This window comes from Oncorhynchus kisutch, linkage group LG28 (genome assembly GCF_002021735.2).
Source record: "Oncorhynchus kisutch isolate 150728-3 linkage group LG28, Okis_V2, whole genome shotgun sequence".
NCBI classification, from domain to species: Eukaryota; Metazoa; Chordata; class Actinopteri; order Salmoniformes; family Salmonidae; genus Oncorhynchus; species Oncorhynchus kisutch.
The window spans coordinates 190,216-210,476 of record NC_034201.2 but is presented as its reverse complement, the minus strand read 5'-3'; the positions used below and the strand labels follow the sequence as shown (position 1 = coordinate 210,476).

At 46.5% G+C, this 20,261-nt stretch overlaps 1 protein-coding gene across 1 annotated transcript in view; it reads right to left on the bottom strand.

Annotated features, from left to right (window-relative positions):
• The window catches only part of trpc5b (transient receptor potential cation channel, subfamily C, member 5b), a 39,918-nt gene extending 19,859 nt beyond the window's left edge, over window positions 1–20,059 (bottom strand). The window contains exons 1-4 of the mRNA XM_031807771.1: window positions 19,581–20,059; window positions 3,578–4,010; window positions 3,039–3,356; window positions 2,580–2,783 (exon numbers count right to left, since the gene is read on the bottom strand). Of these exons, the coding sequence (XP_031663631.1) occupies window positions 2,580–2,783; window positions 3,039–3,356; window positions 3,578–3,964 (909 nt within the window). The 5' untranslated portion in view covers window positions 3,965–4,010; window positions 19,581–20,059. The remainder of the gene's footprint in view (window positions 1–2,579; window positions 2,784–3,038; window positions 3,357–3,577; window positions 4,011–19,580) is intronic.
• Between the last annotated feature and the right edge of the window lie 202 nt (window positions 20,060–20,261).

The following is a 20,261-nucleotide window of genomic DNA, read 5'->3' as shown; positions in this document are numbered from 1 at the left end:
AATAACCCCTCTATGGCCTATAACCCCTCTGTCTGTCAGATTTAAGAATGAAGAACCTCAACTTACTTCGAAAGTATGAAAATATCCCTATTGACAAAATAAGAATTATGTTTTGTTTAACTCCTCCTATTGTTCCATTGTTCTGTGTTCCTCTTTCCATCTAGATGTATTATTGAGTATCACTTGGGATGAAATATCAAATATTACCATGGAGTCTCCTGTCAGACCACCAAAAAAAAAAGGGTTGACATAGACATTGAAATCCCTGGAGAGGGGATCCTGAGGGACCACTGAAAAGATAACACGGGAACTCTTTGTGAAGAGCGCTTCCCCCCTGCCATTTCTGAAGGTAAAGGGTATGAATAAATTACATGAGCCCTATTCTTACTTTCCGGAAAATAAATAAATTAAAGGTGGTTCTATGCATAAATGCCTGTGCGATTGTGGATGCATACGGATGAGGGACCAAGTACAGGCTTTTAATTACTTTACCTACTGTAGCATGCAATTAGGTAATCAGTCCCAGCAGAAAAGCTGCTTAGAAAAGCCCAAACAGTAGTTCCCCCTCCTTCCTGATGTGTGAATATTTGATGCATATGCTGAATTAGACTAGTTTAAACCTACTGTCCTCTCCCCCGTGTCCCCGGCCGCCATGTCCCCGGCCGCCATGTCCCCCGCTCGCTCTCTGACAACCAGGCCCTCAACTCCCACGTGACTGTGCTGTCCTGTTCTGCACAGAATCTCTATGCATCTCTACAAACCTACTATCTCTGGAACGATTGCTGTTTTGAACAAGGTAACTTTAGCCAATCATAAAATGTCAGAAGGCTGACTGAACTGATTGTTGACTGTAGTGGTCTGAGGATGAAGGATGAAAGGTCTGCACTTGCTGACCGAGCCATGAGTATTCTACCTGGCCTTTTCCCAGGTTCGGTTGGTTAGGTTGTCTGAACAACCCCGCAGAGCTCAAGAAGACTGAGTTAATTACAGTGCAGGAAAATATGGAGTTTTCAGCTCACAACAAAGGAGCAGCAGAATGCCAGTGTTCAAATCAAGACGAAGATGAAAGGTGTGTGTGTGTGTGTGTGTGTGCTATTGTGCGTGAGCACACGTACAGAGTATGTGTTTGTGAGAGTGTGCATGCATGCGTCAGACCTCTCCTGAGGGAGAACAAGGAGAGAATAAAGAAAACAGCAAGAAACATGTATTTTATATGAGCGAAAAGGAGCACTGGAATGGAAGAATTCTCAGTAGGACAGTAGACTGTGAATTAACCCCTTTTAGGTGGCACTGAGAGAGAACACAAGCCACCTGTCACGTTCTGACCTTAGTTCTTTTGTTATGTCTTTGTTTTAGTATGGTCAGGTTGGGTGGGATGTCTATGTTCTTTTTTCTATGATTTGGGATTTCTGTGTTTGGCCTGGTATGGTTCTCAATCAGAGGCAGCTTTATATCGTTGTCCCTGATTGAGAACCATACTTAGGTAGCCTGGTTTCACTTTTGAGTTGTGGGTGATTATTTTCTGTGTCTGTGTGTTCCACACGGAACTGTTTCGGTTTGTTATTTCACTTAGTTATTTTTGTATTTAGTCATGTTCAGTTTGTTCTATTAAATATGGACACTTACCACGCTGCGCATTGGTCCTCCTCTTCTCCTTCATACGGCGACCGTTACACCACCTGATCACCCAAGCCTTTGACCTGCCTGTGTCTCGCACTTCATTGACACTAAATGCTGCCCTCAGTTCACATCTAACCCTCTCAGAAAAATCTCAACACCACTAAGACCAGTTGTGACTCACTTCTGGACTGGGAGACAATTGGTTCATTTGAGTCATGGCTTGTGACGTTTCTATTGGTTTTGTAGAGGAAGCAAGGCATCCTAATCCCTCATTTCTTCTGGTTCAATAGAAGTCAATTAACTAAGCAGACCAGACCAAGCTGCTATCTCATTGGTGTCTACGGCAGACCCACCCCATTAAGAAGACCGGAACTGACAATTTCTTTCAATCGTAAACGGCCTGAATTAACTATCTTCATTTATCCACCATCTTTGGTTTGAACTGTGATTTCTGTTGCTAATTGTCCATTGCTTTGATTGGTTTCAGGTGTGCCTCTACCTGGAGTTTAAAAGAGCTGTGCATTTCCTGCTCTGGAAAATTGAGGGAAAGACAGGGGGGGGCCTTTTCTCAATTGGTTTGCTCAAATCCTGCATCCTCTCTCCTCCATCCTCTCTCGCCTCCTTTTGAAAAAGCTCAAAGGAAATCGAGAAGAGGCGGCGAGGAGAGACAAATTACGTTTACAGGGATGGGATCCCAAAAATAAACGTGTAAAGTGATAAAAACAAATTAAGTTAGTTGTGCAATACCTTTTGTAGATAAATCTATAAGTCACCTTTAGCCATGGCTTCCTCCGTGTTCATATGCTATCTGGGGAGTGGGGGGAATGACAGGTTATTAGCTGTAAAATGTTATTAGTATTCATTTTTGGAGACCCGTGGACCCACCTGCCTAGGGGGGGCTGGGGGGTTTACCAGTGTTCACTATACTATACCCCTTCTGCTCGGCCCTCTCAGCTCACCTCTTTCTGGTGGTACTTGATAGCTAGTTTGAGCTTGGCCAGGTCACGGCAGTCCTGTGGGTCTAGCTCCTCACTGAGGTCATCGCGGTGGTTGAGGATGGTCTCCAGCTCTCTAGAGCTCCTGGCCTGGTCCAGCAGGTCCTTGGCAAACAGCTTACACTGCTGGGACAGCTCCTCGTACTCCTGACGGAACTCGTTCTCCACCTGGAAGAGCAATAAACTTGTTATAAGCCCTTCATAAACCCTGCTGGGACAGCTCCTGGTACTCCTGACGGAACTCGTTCTCCACCTGGAAGAGCAATAAACTTGTTATAAGCCCTTCATAAACCCTGCTGGGATAGCTCCTGGTACTCCTGACGGAACTCGTTCTCCACCTGGAAGAGCAATAAACTTGTTATAAGCCCTTTATAAACACTGCTGGGACAGCTCCTGTTACTCCTGACGGAACTCGTTCTCCACCTTGCTTAGCTCCTTCAGCTCCCAGCCCAGGCGGAAGGCAGTCAGGATGGGGTCTTCGCTGGACAGGGCGATGAGGGACGGGCTGGCCAGGGTCTTGTAGACGTTGAGGCGGGAGCGTGAGTGACGCAGGCTGTCCACCTCGGAGCTGGACACACAGGCCACGCAGTCGCAGCGGATCTGGTGGGGCCGGGGGATGGTCACCTTGCGCTGGACCAGCAGCTTGATGATCTCATAGTTGTTGGTGTGAGCTGCCAGCATGATGGGTGTGATGTCAGGGGTAAACTCTGAGAACTGGGTATCCATCATCAGGTTGGGCACCTGGAGAAGAGAACAGGGGGGTTGGGGAGGAGAGGGATTACTGAGTGGGCCCAGAGAAGAGTATAACCTGTACAACTTACATCACATGTACACAACCGGTCTAACCTATACATAACATGTCCATAGCCTGGCTGTCAAATCATGCTTATTGAGCTACAATAAGGACCGTGTAGGCCCACTAGCTGAAATATGCCTGTGCTATACCTAATGTCTTTACATACCTGTTTCTCTCTGCTGGACCTGCGATGGGACAGCAGCAGCTCCACGGCGCCCACCACCTCCTTGCGGATGGCGTAGAGCAGTGCGTCGCCCACGTGCACGCCGTGGTTGAGCAGCAGCTCCATCACCTCCAGGTTCTCGTTCTCGATGGCGATGAGCAGCGCGCTGCGCCCCAGTGGGTCCAGGCAGTTCACGTTGATGTTGTAGTAGATCTCCGCCTCCTGCAGGGCCAGCTTCACCCCGGCATAGTCGCCCTTCTCCACCGCCGTCAGGTACGCCCGCTCCTCCGCTGACAGCTCCGCTTCCGCCCGCACGATCTGCAATGGGATGCGGTCACGGTACGGCGAGTAGCTCGCCTTCTTGTAGTACAGCTGGGCCATGGGATTCATCGTGCACACGGTCGGCGTCACTCACGGCCTACTGGGGAATTGGAATCTGGGGCGAAAGAAAAACAGCATAGTTTCGTTCTCCACAAACTACACCTGAATCTAGTGTTGATAGCCTAATGGTGTTGAATTGCCAAATTAACAGCACAGTGAGCAATGTTTTTATTCCTGTGGTGAACTTCTATTCTATTAACATGACAATAGAGGGTTCCACTCCTGTTCCAAGCAGGCTATTGGAGCCATAGTAATTCTGTCATTTCTTCAGCCTCCTCCTTTGATGTCACTCCACACAGCTGAATGTATTAGTAGGATAAACATTTTACGGGGTTCTCTGTTTGATCATTGCAAGCAGTGTTTTTTTCCCCTTCATGAAACTGACAGTTGAGGGGAAGAAGCCCAAATGTGGCAGGATCTAGTTTAGCCCCTCTGCCAAACCTCATCACCCTGGTTCTCATTAACCACCCACCCAGCCAGAGCCATTGCTGTAGTCCCACACGGCCCTGCAGGGCCTGCCATTTCTGAGACACATCCATATTCATGGCACCATGGGGAGGGAATGGAGGCACTGCGGCAGGGTAGCCTAGTCGTTAGAGCGTTGGTCTTGTAACCGGAAGGTTGCCAGTTCAAACCCCCGAGCTGACAAGGTACAAATCTGTCGTTCTGCCCCTGAACAGGCAGTTAACCCACTGTTCCTAGGCCGTCATTGAAAATAAGAATTTGTTCTTAACTGACTAGTTAAATAAAGTTAAAATAAATAAATAAATCAAAAACACCATGGATGGAAAGGTTAGAGCACATGAGGACTGTGCTTGCTTTCCCCTCAGCCTGTATTGCACGAGTGAGCCCTCTGCTTCAGGGGCTCTGCAGGAGATATGGGTCCACTCCAAGCTGAGTCATGGGTGATAAAACACTCTCCCACTGTATTTTCTGCAGTGTGTGGATGGCTGGGTTTAAGTGCTGCTGGTGGTTGCTTAATCTCCTGGGGATGGCCTTGGCAAGATGGTCACTACCTCTGATACCTGGGGACCTTCTCAAATCACTTAGATTTGACAAACGCAGCAAAGGGATTGGTCAGCCAGAGAGGGTGGATATGTCCACACAGAAGCCAAGCTTGTTAGCCCCCTGATCACTTCAAGTGGTAATCGAACCAACCATTGACTTAATCAATACAACTGTGTTTGACCTGCTGGTGTTGACTCTGTCCTCGTTACGCCAGTATTACATTCCCTGCATATTGGACCGGACCACTCCACATGGACAGAGACGTTCTTGGTCAAGGCATCTTGAGGAGGCACGCAAGAGTTCGATCTTGTTCGCGAACAAATTGCCCCCTTGGAAATGTGTTCCTGTGTCACCGGTCAATGAGGAGGGACGTGTATAGTATCACCTAGCAAAGACAAGCCGCAGAATACCGACATCGACCTCCATTTACACAAACTGGAGATTGTAATAAAACACAGCTATCAAATCTAATGCTAAAGCACTGTTCTTTCATGATAAGAATTGATATCACCCATTCCAGCATGGCTGTTTACTGTGCTGAAACGCCCATGCGGGTCTCCATCTCTTCATCGGACCAAGCTGGCAGCTGCAGTGCACAGACCGCACAGTTTTTCAATGTGAGTACTAATTGGCATTAAATGCGAGTAAACCAAGCCAAAGACAACCTTCTGCCCATGTTTAGCACATATCCCCAATCTGTCCCAACGGAGAGGACTGAAGCCTCTCGAAATAATTGCATCAATCGCCCCCTTTACAATGTCAGTTAACATCCCATATAAAATATGAACTGCTTAGTCCATGATGTCTATTGCCCCCCCCCCCCCCCCCCCCATTGACAGATAGTTATTCCAGAGCTTGCTGTTACAAATAAGCAACAGAGTTATGCCTCTGAAGGGACTTCTGGGTTCCCAGGTCCATGATGTCTATTGCCCCCCCCCCCCCCCATTGACAGATAGTTATTCCAGAGCTTGCTGTTACAAATAAGCAACAGAGTTATGCCTCTGAAGGGACTTCTGGGTTCCCAGGTCCATGATGTCTATTGCCCCCCCCCCCCCCCCCATTGACAGATAGTTATTCCAGAGCTTGCTGTTACAAATAAGCAACAGAGTTATGCCTCTGAAGGGACTTCTGGGTTCCCAGGTCCATGATGTCTATTGCCCCCCCCCCCCCCCATTGACAGATAGTTATTCCAGAGCTTGCTGTTACAAATAAGCAACAGAGTTATGCCTCTGAAGGGACTTCTGGGTTCCCAGGTCCATGATGTCTATTGCCCCCCCCCCCATTGACAGATAGTTATTCCAGAGCTTGCTGTTACAAATAAGCAACAGAGTTATGCCTCTGAAGGGACTTCTGGGTTCCCAGGTCCATGATGTCTATTGCCCCCCCCCCCCCCATTGACAGATAGTTATTCCAGAGCTTGCTGTTACAAATAAGCAACAGAGTTATGCCTCTGAAGGGACTTCTGGGTTCCCAGGTCCATGATGTCTATTGCCCCCCCCCCCCCCCCATTGACAGATAGTTATTCCAGAGCTTGCTGTTACAAATAAGCAACAGAGTTATGCCTCTGAAGGGACTTCTGGGTTCCCAGGTCCATGATGTCTATTGCCCCCCCCCCCCCATTGACAGATAGTTATTCCAGAGCTTGCTGTTACAAATAAGCAACAGAGTTATGCCTCTGAAGGGACTTCGGGGTTCCCAGGTCCATGATGTCTATTGCCCCCCCCCCCCCCCCCCCCCCCCATTGACAGATAGTTATTCCAGAGCTTGCTGTTACAAATAAGCAACAGAGTTATGCCTCTGAAGGGACTTCTGGGTTCCCAGGTCCATGATGTCTATTGCCCCCCCCCCCATTGACAGATAGTTATTCCAGAGCTTGCTGTTACAAATAAGCAACAGAGTTATGCCTCTGAAGGGACTTCTGGGTTCCCAGGTCCATGATGTCTATTGCCCCCCCCCCCCCATTGACAGATAGTTATTCCAGAGCTTGCTGTTACAAATAAGCAACAGAGTTATGCCTCTGAAGGGACTTCTGGGTTCCCAGGTCCATGATGTCTATTGCCCCCCCCCCCCCATTGACAGATAGTTATTCCAGAGCTTGCTGTTACAAATAAGCAACAGAGTTATGCCTCTGAAGGGACTTCTGGGTTCCCAGGTCCATGATGTCTATTGCCCCCCCCCCCCCCCATTGACAGATAGTTATTCCAGAGCTTGCTGTTACAAATAAGCAACAGAGTTATGCCTCTGAAGGGACTTCTGGGTTCCCAGGTCCATGATGTCTATTGCCCCCCCCCCCCATTGACAGATAGTTATTCCAGAGCTTGCTGTTACAAATAAGCAACAGAGTTATGCCTCTGAAGGGACTTCTGGGTTCCCAGGTCCATGATGTCTATTGCCCCCCCCCCCCATTGACAGATAGTTATTCCAGAGCTTGCTGTTACAAATAAGCAACAGAGTTATGCCTCTGAAGGGACTTCTGGGTTCCCAGGTCCATGATGTCTATTGCCCCCCCCCCCCCCCCCCCCCATTGACAGATAGTTATTCCAGAGCTTGCTGTTACAAATAAGCAACAGAGTTATGCCTCTGAAGGGACTTCTGGGTTCCCAGGTCCATGATGTCTATTGCCCCCCCCCCCCCCCCCCCCCCATTGACAGATAGTTATTCCAGAGCTTGCTGTTACAAATAAGCAACAGAGTTATGCCTCTGAAGGGACTTCTGGGTTCCCAGGTCCATGGTGTGTCCAACATCATTTTTTAAACTTGAACGCACCACTACCGTGATGGAGAGTGAAGGAGTCGGAGAGAGAATACACAATCACACACACAAACACAGATACAGTGCCTTCATAAGGTATTCACAACCCTTTACTTTTTCCAGATTTTGTTGTGTTACAAGGTGGGATTAAAAAATGTTTACTTAAAAAAATTGTAACGTGTACATTTTTCCCATAAATAAATAAATATCTTGATTAGATACTGTAAGTATTCATCTCCCTGAGCTGTGACTCTTTCTGGGTAAGTCTCTAAAAGCTTTGTACAATTTGGCCTTGTGTTTTAAGTTATTGTCCTGCTGAAAGGTGAATTTGTCTTCCAGTGTCTGTTGGAAAGCAGACTGAACCAGGTTTTCCTCTACGATTTTGCCTGTGCTTAGCTATATTCCTTTTCTTTTTATCATAAAAAACTTCTTAGTCCTTACCGATGACAAGTATACCGATAACATGATGCAGCCACCACCATGCCACATGTTTTGCAGTTTTACTTTAGTGCCTTATTGCAAACAGAATGCATATTTTTTTCATGCTTAATTCTTTCCACTCTGTCATTTAGGTTAGTATTGTGGAGTAACTACAATGCTGTTGATCCATCCTCATCTTTCACCTATCACAGTCATTATCGTGAAATCCCTGAGTGGTTTCCTTCCTCTCTGGCAGCTGAGTTAGGAAGGACACCTATATATTTGTAGTGACTGGGTGTATTGAAACACCATCCAAAGTGTAATTAATAACTTCACCATGCTCAAAGGGATATTCAAGTGCTGCTTTATTTGTTTGTACCCACCTACCAATAGGTGTCCTTCTTTTCGAGGCAACCTCCCTGGGCTTTGTGGTTGAATCCATGTTTGAAATTCACTGATCGACTGAGGGACCTTACAGATAATTGCATGTGTGGGGTACAGACATGAGGCAATCATTCGACAATCATGTTAAACACTATTATTGCACATCGACTGCACATTTAAGTCATAACAAAGTGCTTGACAAAGTGCTTGACATAACAAAGGGGTTGAATACTTACTGTCTCAAGACATTTCAGCTTTTCATTTTTTACTCATTTGTAAAGATTTCAAAAACATAATTCCACTTGGAGATTATGGTGTGTAGGCCAGTGACACACAAATCTAAATTTAAACCATTTAAGACTCAGGCTGTAACACAACAAAATGTGGGAAAAGTCAAGGGGTGTGAATAATTTCTGAAGGCACTGTACACTCTAGATCAACCAGGAGCGACCAAACCATGCTCTGTGTTAATATGCTGACAAAAACACAAACGATTTGGACCTTTTCAAGTTGCCCATACAGGTATTGTCTTTGGTTTAGAGCCTCTTGAGCATCGCAGTGAGCATCCTTGTGTTTAGCACATGATGCTTTCGTCCCTGGGAAGAATCTAGATGATGTCTGCATTATATAATCTATCCTCTACATCAATTGTAGTGTTGAAGGCAAAAGAAAAGTGTTAGTCATCGTAAAAACGAAAGCAAATGACTCCTCATCATCTATTGTGTGTCATCTTATAGCATAGTGGACCTTGCATAACTCTGCCACATTCATCTTGAAGGATGATTGTGTCCACAGTAAATGTTCAACTCTGCGGTTAGTGTTATGACCAGGGTGGTAAAGTAATGGGTGATACAGTACCTTGCGAAAGTATTCGGCCCCCTTGAACTTTGCAACCTTTTGCCACATTTCAGGCTTCAAACATAAAGATATAAAACTGTATTTTTTGTGAAGAATCAACAACAAGTGGGACACAATCATGAAGTGGAACGACATTTATTGGATATTTCAAACTTTTGCACGCCCAATTTTTCAGTTTTTGATTTGTTAAAAAAGTTTGAAATATCCTATAAATGTCGTTCCACTTCATGATTGTGTCGGAAGAAAAGAAGAAAAAAGAGTCTATATACATTGTGTGCAAAAGGCATGAGGAGGTAAGCAAATGATTACAATTTAGCAGATTAACACTGGAGTGATAAATGATCACGAATATGTAGCGAGGGCCAGCCGACTAGATATTCGTCGCCAGATTCACTGGCTCCAGGTCATCTACAAGTCCATGCTAGGTAAAGCTCCGCCTTATCTCAGTTCACTGGTCACGATGGCAACACCCACCCGTAGCACGCGCTCCAGCAGGTGAATCTCACTGATCATCCCTAAAGCCAACACCTCATTAGGCCGCCTTTCCTTACAGTTCTCTGCTGCCTGTGACTGGAGTGAATTGCAAAAATCGTTGAAGTTGGAGACTTTTATCTCCCTCACCAACTTTAAACATCTGCTATCTGAGCAGCTAACCGATCGCTGCAGCTGTACATAGTCCATCGGTGAATAGCCCACCCAATTTACCTACCTCATCCCCATACTGTTTTTATTTATTTACTTTTCTGCTCTTTTGCACAGGTTGCAGTGGTGGGTGGTATAAGGTGCTTTAGTAACAAAGCGGATGGCACTGTGATAAACTGCATGCAGTTTGCTGAGTAGAGTATTGGAAGCCATTTTGTAGATGACATCGCCAAAGTCGAGGATCGGTAGGATAGTCAGTTTTACTTGGGTAAGTTTGGCGGCGTGAGTGAAGGAGGCTTTGTTGTGAAATAGAAAGCCGATTCTAGATTTGATTTTGGATTGGAGATGTTTGATATGAGCCTGGAAGGAGAGTTTACAGTCTAGCCAGACACCTAGGTACTTATAGATGTCCAGAACCATCCAGGGTGGTGATGCTAGTCGGGCGTGCGGGTGCAGGCAGCGAACGGTTGAAAAGCATCCATTTGGTTTTACTAGCGTTTAAGAGCAGTTGGAGGCCACGGAAGGAGTGTTTTATGGCATTGAAGCTCGTTTGGAGGTTAGATAGCACAGTATCCAAGGAAGGGCCAGAAGTATACAGAATGGGGTCGTCTGCGTAGAGGTGGATCAGAGAATCGCCCGCAGCAAGAGCAACATCATTGATATATACAGAGAAAAGAATCGGCCCGAGAATTGAACCCTGTGGCACCCCCATAGAGACTGCCAGAAGACCGGACAACATGCCCTCCGATTTGACACACTGAACTCTGTCTGTAAAGTAGTTGGAGAACCAGGCAAGGCAGTCATTAGAAAAACCGAGGCTACTGAGTCTGCGATAAGAATATGGTGATTGACAGAGTCGAAAACCTTGGACAGGTCGATGAAGACGGCTGCACAGTACTGTCTTTTATCGATGGCGGTTATGATATCGTTTAGTACCTTTAGCGTGGCTGAGGTGCACCAGTGACCGGCTCGGAAAGCAGATTGCACAGCGGAGAAGGTACGGTGGGATTCGAGACGGTCAGTGATCTGTTTGTTGACTTGGCTTTCGAGGACCTTAGATAGGCAGGGCAGGATGGATATAGGTCTGTAACAGTTTCTGTCCAGGGTGTCTCCCCCTTTGAAGAGGGGGATGACCGCGGCAGCTTTCCAGTCCTTGGGGATCTCAGACGATATTAAAGAGAGGTTGAACAGGCTGGTAATAGGGGTTGCGACAATGGCGGCGGATAGTTTCAGAAATAGAGGGTCCAGATTGTCAAGCCCAGCTGATTTGTACGGGTCCAGGTTTTGCAGCTCTTTCAGAACATCTGCTATCTGGATTTGGATAAAGGAGAAGCTGGGGAGGCTTGGGCGAGTAGCGGCGGGGAAGGGGGGGGGCTGTTGGCCGAGGTTGGAGTGGCCAGGATGAAGGCATGGCCAGCCGTTGAGAAATGCTTGTTGAAGTTTTCGATTATCATGGATTTATCGGTGGTGACCGTGTTACCTAGCCTCAGTGCAGTGGGCGGCTGGGAGGAGGTGCTCTTGTTCTCCATGGACTTTACATTGTCCCAGAACTTTTTGGAGTTAGCTACAGGATGCAAATTTCTGCTTGAAAAAGCTGGCCTTTGCTTTCCTGACTGACTGCGTGTATTGGTTCCTGACTTCCCTGAACAGTTGCATATCGCTGGGACTATTCGATGCTATTTCAGTCCGCCACAGAATGTTTTTGTGCTGGTTGAGGGCAGTCAGGTCTGGAGTGAACCAGGGGCTATATCTGTTCTTAGTTCTGCATTTTTTAAACGGAGCATGCTTATCTAAGTTACTTTTAAAGAATGACCAGGCATCCTCAACTGACGGGATGAGGTCAATATCCTTCCAGGATACCCGGGCCAGGTCGATTAGAAAGGCCTGCTCGCAGAAGTGTTTTAGGGAGTGTTTGATAGTGATTAGGGGTGGTCGTTTGACTCCGGACCCATAGCGGATACAGGCAATGAGGCAGTGATCGCTGAGATCCTGATTGAAGACAGCGGAGGTGTATTTGGAGGGCCAGTTGGTCAGGATAACGTCTATGAGGGTGCCCTTGTTTACAGATTTAGGGTTGTACCTGGTGGGTTCCTTGATGATTTGTGTGAGATTGAGGGCATCTAGCTTAGATTGTAGGACTACCGGGGTGTTAAGCATATCCCAGTTTAGGTCACCTAACAGAACAAACTCTGAAGCTAGATGGGGGGCGATCAATTCCCAAATGGTGTCCAGGGCACAGCTGGGAGCTGAGGGGGGTCGGTAGCAGGCGGCAACAGTGAGAGACTTATTGCTGGAGAGATTCATTTTTTAAAATTAGAAGTTCAAACTGTTTGGGGCTATCTCTGCAGTAGACTGCAACTCCTCCCCCTTTCGCAGTTCTATCTTGACGGAAAATGTTATAGTTGGGTATGGAAATCTCAGAATTGTTGGTGGCCTTCCTAAGCCAGGATTCAGACACAGCAAGGACATCAGGGTTGGCAGAGTGTAAAACAAACTTAGGGAGGAGGCTTCTGATGTTGACATGCATGAAACCAAGGCTTTTTCGATCACAGAAGTCAACAAATGAGGGTGCCTGGGGACATGCAGGGCCTGGGTTTACCTCCACATCACCTCCGGAACAGAGGAGGAGTAGAATGAGGGTGCGGCTAAAGGCTATCAAAACTAGTCGCCTAGAGCATTGGGGACAAAGAATAAAAGGAGCAGATTTCTGGGCGTGGTAGAATATATTCAGGGCATAATGCGCAGACAGGGGTATGGTGGGGTGCGGGTACAGCGGAGGTAAGCCCAGGCACTGGGTGATGATAAGAGAGGTTGTATCTCTGGACATGCTGGTTGTAATGGGTGAGGTCACCGCATGTGTGGGAGGTGGGACAAAGGAGGTATCAGAGGTATGAAGAGTGGAGCTAGGGGGTCCATTGTAAACTAAAACAATAACTAACCTGAACAACAGTATACAAGGCATATTGACATTTGAGAGAGACATGCAGCGAGGCATAAAGTAATCACAGGTGTTGATTGGGAGAGCTAGCTAAAACAACAGGTGAGACAACAACAGCTGGTAAAATGGCGATGACTAGGCAGAGAGGGTCGATTTAACTACGTACAGAGCCTGAGTTCGCGGGTGGGGCCGACAGATAAAAAATAAATAAACAGAATGGAGTACCGTGATTAATGGACAGTCCAGTAGGCATCAGCTATCTAGCCAAGTGATCATAGTGTCCAGGGGGCAGCAGTAGATGGAACAGGGGAGCCCCACTACGATAGCGACATGGCGTTTAAAGTTAGTAGCGTGTGCTCCGACGGAGGCCGGATGAAGGCACAGCGGATGGAGTATTCGTTGGCAGACCAGTCGTGGTGGTGCGGCGGGGCGCCGTGTCGACAGGGAATCCAAGCCAGATGGCAAAAGAGGTTTTGTGGAATTCAGTTTGCTAGCCGGGAGATGTGCCTGGCTCACGGCTAACTGGTGCTAGCTTGGTGGCAGTGGTGTTAGCCGCTATATCCAATCTGTAGCAGCGGTGATCCGGTGCCAAGGTTCAGAGTTTACAGCAAGGATCCAGTGGAGTTTTGGGCTCTAGCCATGTATGAGTGGGGTTCGGGTGAACAGCTGAGTAGGCCGGGAGGTGGGCCTCAGGGAATAGCTTCGGTACTAGGTGCCACGGTGAGTGAAAGCTAGCTGTGAAGATCAGAAGTAGTGGTCCAGGGATTATGGCAGGAATCCGGCGTTGTTGTGGAGAGACAGTCCGATATTGGTAGACAAGCGATATTGGTAGACAGGCAAGTATTATCCAGGCTAAAAACAGGGCTGGTATCTGTGCAGAATGTAAGAGCTGCTAGCAGTGGCTAACAATGACTAAATAGCTTGTAGCTAATTAGCTGGTTAGCTTCTGGAGATTCTTGAATGGGTTCTAAAATTAAAAATAATAGCGATTCCGTATCACATTGGGTGAGGCAGGTTACCGGAAGGTATAATCGCATATTTTTTTTGGAAGAGATTGAAAATAAATCAAAATATATATACAAAAAATACGAAAAAATACAAAAGTACACGAGAGGACAAAACAAACACGTCTTCACTGCTACGCCATCTTGGACCCTGCTTTATCTCCAGAAAGGACTGAGCTCTATAATATATACACAACGTTTGGAAAGCTCATATCCTGAGCTAGCGAGGTGGAATAGCTGGCCATTACTTTGGCATCCTGTAATCCGAGCCATCAGTTGATCCATTTTAAGTTTGTTCACTGACTGTATTTAACACAAAATAAAAATGTTATGATGAAATCGTTGGCTCTTAGATGGCCCCACTCTCTCCCAATTCGCCAGGGGATACAGTTACTATCAGAAGTTGTAAAATTAGAATTATCGACAGCGAGAATGAATGGTGCTAGTCAAGGAACAAGGGGATAAGGGATAAGTGGTGAGTGGGTGAGAAGGGTGGTGTGGGCAGAACTTTGGAGCGATAAGTGCAATCTCAGAACAACAGCAAAGGACCTTGTGAAGATGCTGGAGGAAACAGGTACACAAGTATCTATTTTATCCGTATGATCAGTTCTCTGTATGTATTTCTTATACTTATTTTCCTTTTTGAAGTGCAGCCCATGTGTACATGTTATATAACTGCATATTTGAATTGAAATTGATATTGGACCTGTAACCAAAAAAAAAGAAATATAGGGTATTCATTCCTTTCTTTCCATCCATTCGAATGCATTAAAATCCTTGACGCCTTTCCTGACTCCAGTCACTGTTAACGGCAGGGTCGGAATAGGCGTCGCTGCTTTGCCTATCTGGAAGTAGCCTGAGCCGATTTCATATTTTGTGCGTGTTGACTAAACATGTTGTGTGGCTACCGCCTGGGGGAAGGTCCACATGATTAAGGAGTATCCTCCTAAATTGGGGCTCGCATCCCTTGGACCGAACAAAGCCAGCTAGCCAGCAAAAACAACCCGACAAATGGACACCACTATACGCACACCCAAACAACTCTACAAGTTGGAACTATCATGCAAGGAGCTGTTTGGAGGGCTCGAAGAATGGAAGGTCAACCACAATGAAAGTCAAGACCAGACAGCAGCATCACACAGCATACAAGATGTGACTTTATTCATGACAGGCAAGGCAACCACCATCTATCTGCCTCACTGCCAGCCGTCAGGCAGGCAAACAGCCAGCACTGGACTGTCCACCCGTCCAAAATGTCACCACCAATCAACACTCTCTACTCGGGCTTGGGGCACAAGTCTATTTTTGATTTACATTTGGTTGAGTTGTCAACTAACACGAATGCAACGAGAAAATCAACAAAAGACGTCACCATGACATTGGATTTAGGTTAAAAGTTGGATGAAAAAAAGACAAAATTCTGTAACGTGAACATTCTGCTAGAACCTTATTATATATGTGTGTGTAATAATATTTCACATAATAATATTGTGTGTGTGTGTGTTTGCGCGCCACCCATTGGAAGAATTATAAATCCGTTGTGAAAGGCTATGGCGTTTGCATTGCGAATTATTTTGATTAAATTAGTGCCACATCAGTCGTAACTATGGATGCTACATTGGTTCTATGGCTGAGCTGAGTTTAGCAGTGTGTCATTTTGTCAGATGATATGAGATATGCCGCTATCAGAGGTTATCACTTGTTTATCTTGGCTACATTGGTGTTTACATTTGGTGAACGTTTATTTGTGAGCTTTGATAATAGCCGGTGCTTATCCAGTCAACGACCTCACCTCATGTCACTGATTTGCACAGCTTCTCATTGCTCTGCTGACTGTTGCACACATCTGCACCACAAGAAAGTCTATTCACCGCAAGACAAATAGCCTACAATGTATTGTTTAGTTTTTTTCCACTCTCTCGTGCTTTTCAACCAACAACAAGACTGAGGGGAGTGCTGCTTCAAACATGTCAACTATATATTTAATCACTAAGAGCTCTATATACCTATACACCGCAGTTCCATATGAAAATGACTTGATTGTTTAAAAAAACAAAAGGATATTATATTAGCTGTGCAGGATGTGTGAAGCAGGGGGAGATGAAAGAGATGGAGTGTAATGGAACAAGCTGTGGGCGTCCAAACCTGTGGGTGCTCTGTAATGTAATGGTTAACACCACGGATTCAGTGCACTTCTGAAGTCTTGTGAGCTGCTAGAGTGGCCCTTCCTGCCCGTACACTCACTGCTCGGGCTCGGGGCTCTGTATGTGGGTAGTGCACTCGTGTTGTGTGATATAAGAACTAAACATGGAGTCATTTGAAGATGGAGGAACGATGAAACTTCGATGAAAATGTGCAGCATGGTCTGATGATGTGCAAGGCCTGAGGCGGGGGGGCCATGGAGGGGGGCCATGGAGAGGACATGGATATTTCGTGCCGATGCTTCATTGCTATGCTCAGTGATAAAAGCAGCATCGCGCTCATTGATTAGCTTGCATAAGAGCCTTCTCCTGACATTCAAACTAACATCCATACTTAAGATGAACACTTGGACCCTGCGGTAGTTCTTTATTCCTCTGTCTCCTCTTGGTGAGGGGGAGCGGGGAGGGAGGGAGGGAGGGAGGAGGGGAGGGAGGGAGGGAGCCCGCTGGCCCCACAGGATGAATAATGCAGAGATACTCCGGTTCCGTCGGGGGGCTGGATACCTGGCACTTCATCAACCTGTTGCCGTAGAGCAGAGGCCTTGGAGCTGCTGAAGGCTGGAGCATCCTCCACTGCACCAGGCTCAGGCTGATTGGAAATACAGCAGAGTGTGACAGAATTAGGGAGGTTTGGTTTTCTGTTCAAAGAAACCCTGCAACTCTATTTGCATGTAAGTATTTCTTCACAAGCTGTCATTTTAAACAGTGACCTAAGCCTGAAGAGGAGAGGCTGGTGAGAGGGGGGGGGGGGGTGGACAGGTCTGGTGCAGCAACACTAACCTCAGTACTATAAATACAATTCAGGATATGTCACAGGAGCCGAGCCAATCAAAGACGTGAACATCAGGTTAAAGAATGTTAAAAACAGTTTTAAAAAATGTGAACCTGTTTTCCAGGTACTGCCTTCGCTTGTGTTCAAGTTTGTCAATCGATTGTCAACTGGACAGTTGGAGAGTGAGACTTCTGGCTCTATCGCCATGGTGAGAACTACACATCTGGGAGTGAAAGAGATCCGTTGTCGATGTCTGTGCCCCGAGTGGCAGTGAGGTTGACAACTACTGTCCAAACGACATTCATTTTAAATTCAGCAAGTCAATACGATGAAAATATCCTCATGATGTTAGCCTAATGTCATTCATAAAATGATCAAATCAGTAACAATATGAGAAAAAACACTAGCGTTATAGGGACCTATCATATACATCAGAATGTGCAGCTTCAATGGCCATTAGTTGGAAAGCTGAGCAAAAGACAGACGTGTTTGTACTTTGACTCGGAGTCTGAGAGAGGCAACAACACTAGGCAACAACATGTAAACCTCCACAATAGGGAGCCAGTGCAGAAGTCTAGCAATCAGTTCTCTCTGTTTGTGTCTCCTCAGGCAGATGTGCACCAACACTGACTGTGCTGTTAATACTGAAGCAGACGCAGAAAACACATCCACTTAGAGGAGATGCTAATTGGAGGGAAGGTGATTGTTTACTACAGCCCAGACGTGATGAGAGAGAGAGATGGAATCCACCAGCAGCACTGTGAGAAATTGTAATCTCCCACTTGACTACATGTGACTCGTCCACACTCCCTACACCTGGGATGTTGTGTCTCCCAGCCCATCAACTGTGTGAGAGACACAAAGCTGCTATTTAGCAAGATTATATCCTCTGTGCTGTCAACAATGACTCAAATTATTATTACCACAATGCTAATACACCTCCTCAGACAGACATGAGTTATTCTAAACACTCCTTTCTCTAATAGTCACCCACCGTTGGGTTCATTTGCCATCCACAAACCCAGAACTCTGTGTGGTGCATCCAACCCCGACAGCGAATTATGACAGAGGATTGTTTCTTTGAAACACTAACGCCTGAACATTTGATTCCTCCTGCACCACCTACCGTATTCACAATGAGGAACTAATTACAGTACGCGGAATAATCATTGGTTTTTAACACGCGTCTTGTTTTGAGGGTAGGATTCAAAGTGGGTCTCAGGTGCGGAACCACAGGTGTGACTTCAAAGCGCACCCAAGGCACACAGATGGATGGAGGGAGACTGCAGCATTGGGATCGTACATTTTGCGTGATACAACCCTGAAGCACATTGCTGTTATGTCTCTTTTGACGGGTAACAGACGTGGATATTTGAGTTTTCGTCTGCTCCTCTTTCTGACCTGTTCTCCGTGCTGTGTGTGAGGGCGTGCGTGCATGACTGCACTTCCTGTGGAATCATCCAGAACATACCATGGCATACGTGCATTGCGATCATTAAAGCCGAATTTAGACATCGTCCTAACAATACACAGGAAGGAATTGGGTACACAAAAATCTGAGAAAATAAACCATATGAAGATATATATATATATCTTATATTTTACACATAGTGATGAATTATGTTTTATTGTCACATCAGCTAGGTACTGTCAAATGTGTTGTTTTACCTGGTCAGCCATAGTAGTACCGCACCCCTGGAGAAAATTAGGGTTAAGTGCCTTGCTCAAGGGCACGTCAGCAGATTTGTCCCTTTGTTTCCTCGGGTATTCAAACCAGCAACCATTCAGTGACCGTCCCAACACTCTAATTGCTAGGCTACTAGCCGCCCTAAAATAAACAGCGACTCATACATTCACAATTCTACATCTGTTCTGAGAACTTTGAATATCCTGCAGTGGAGGAAGAGATCAGGGGAAGAAAAACACATGATGTGGGATTGTTTTGTTCTTTCCAGTGCTGCGCAGCGATATTAGATTAGGGCTTGCTAAGGGCACACTACCACACCTCCTAGTTTGGTTATGTGCATTAGAAATTAGGAACACAGCTCTTCTGTCTGCCCCTCTGTGTATATCTTCCATCTGTCCATAAATCTACGCGGTGTCTCGGTGGCCTTGAACAAATCATAACAAGCAGGTCCAATCGCTGTGTCACAGGCCAGCACTCTGTTGAATTGCGTTTCTGTCCATTTAAAAGGTGGAGGACAAGCCATGTTAAAGTTCTTGGGAGGGACCGTGTCCCTGTTGAAATGTGCCGAAGCCTGGCTGAACGCTTGCTTCAAAACCCCTCAACACATTGTGCTGTGTTTTACAGTGAGTGTGGTTGGAAAGGCTTACTGGTAAATGAGTATAGATGACGCCCCTTTACTGTATATCTCAGCAATTATGCGATGTATCAATAAAACAGAGATACATCCCCCCCCCCCCACCCCCCCTGCAGATGATTGTTTTCCGCATGAATTGTGCATTTAGTTCGAACACAGCTGACTTATCTCCTGCAGACTAAATATGTACAACTGTGCCATCGTCTCCAGTGTGTCAGAGAGAGAACGGCACACACAAATCCCACCGTCCACCCTGGAGTCTGGCTCCTACTTAGTTTGACTATGGAGATGCAATGTTTACGTTGAAAAGATAATGGCAAACTTACCTGATGCAGATTTTCGACATTGGTCTTTTTCTTTGCGTTTCCCCCCCCCACCACTCTGGTAACTCCTAGGTTGTAATAGTGATTGGGTGGTCCTGTTAGAATATGTATATCCATCCTTACACTCCTCCCCACTGTGGGGGAAAAGAACAAGAGCAAAGCTGATTATCCAAGAGGTTCTCTCTGGCATCCAGTGTTCAGGTAAGAGGCAGAGAAATGACTGGGTATCTTCTCTCTGTGTAAGTAGGAGGGTCTGGGGTGTTCTACCTCAGCTCTGCTATCCAGTGCTGCGTCTCTCCCCTCACAGCTTGCCGCGCGCCACTCTCTCCCCTCTGATTGGTGGGGCAGCAGGGCCGGGGGCTCGCTGTGCATTTGCTACGGTTGTCATGGTGTCGAACGGAGTGTAGTCACGGTGGCGGCGGCGGGTGCCCTTCTCCAACCCCTCTCTGTCTCTCGCTGCGTTGTCAACACTGCCAGCTCCTCTGCTCTTCACATCACACTCTCTTCTTTGGCTCTTTGCATTCTCTCTCTCTCTCTCTCTCTCTCCTTTCTGCACCCTCCCTCCCTCTCTCCCTCCCGCCCTCCTCCCAATCTCCCCTCATTTATCTCCAGCACCAGCCTTCTCTCCCCATGCACCCATTCTTCTCAAGTATCTACCTGTTTCGTCGCTGTTGATGTCAGCCC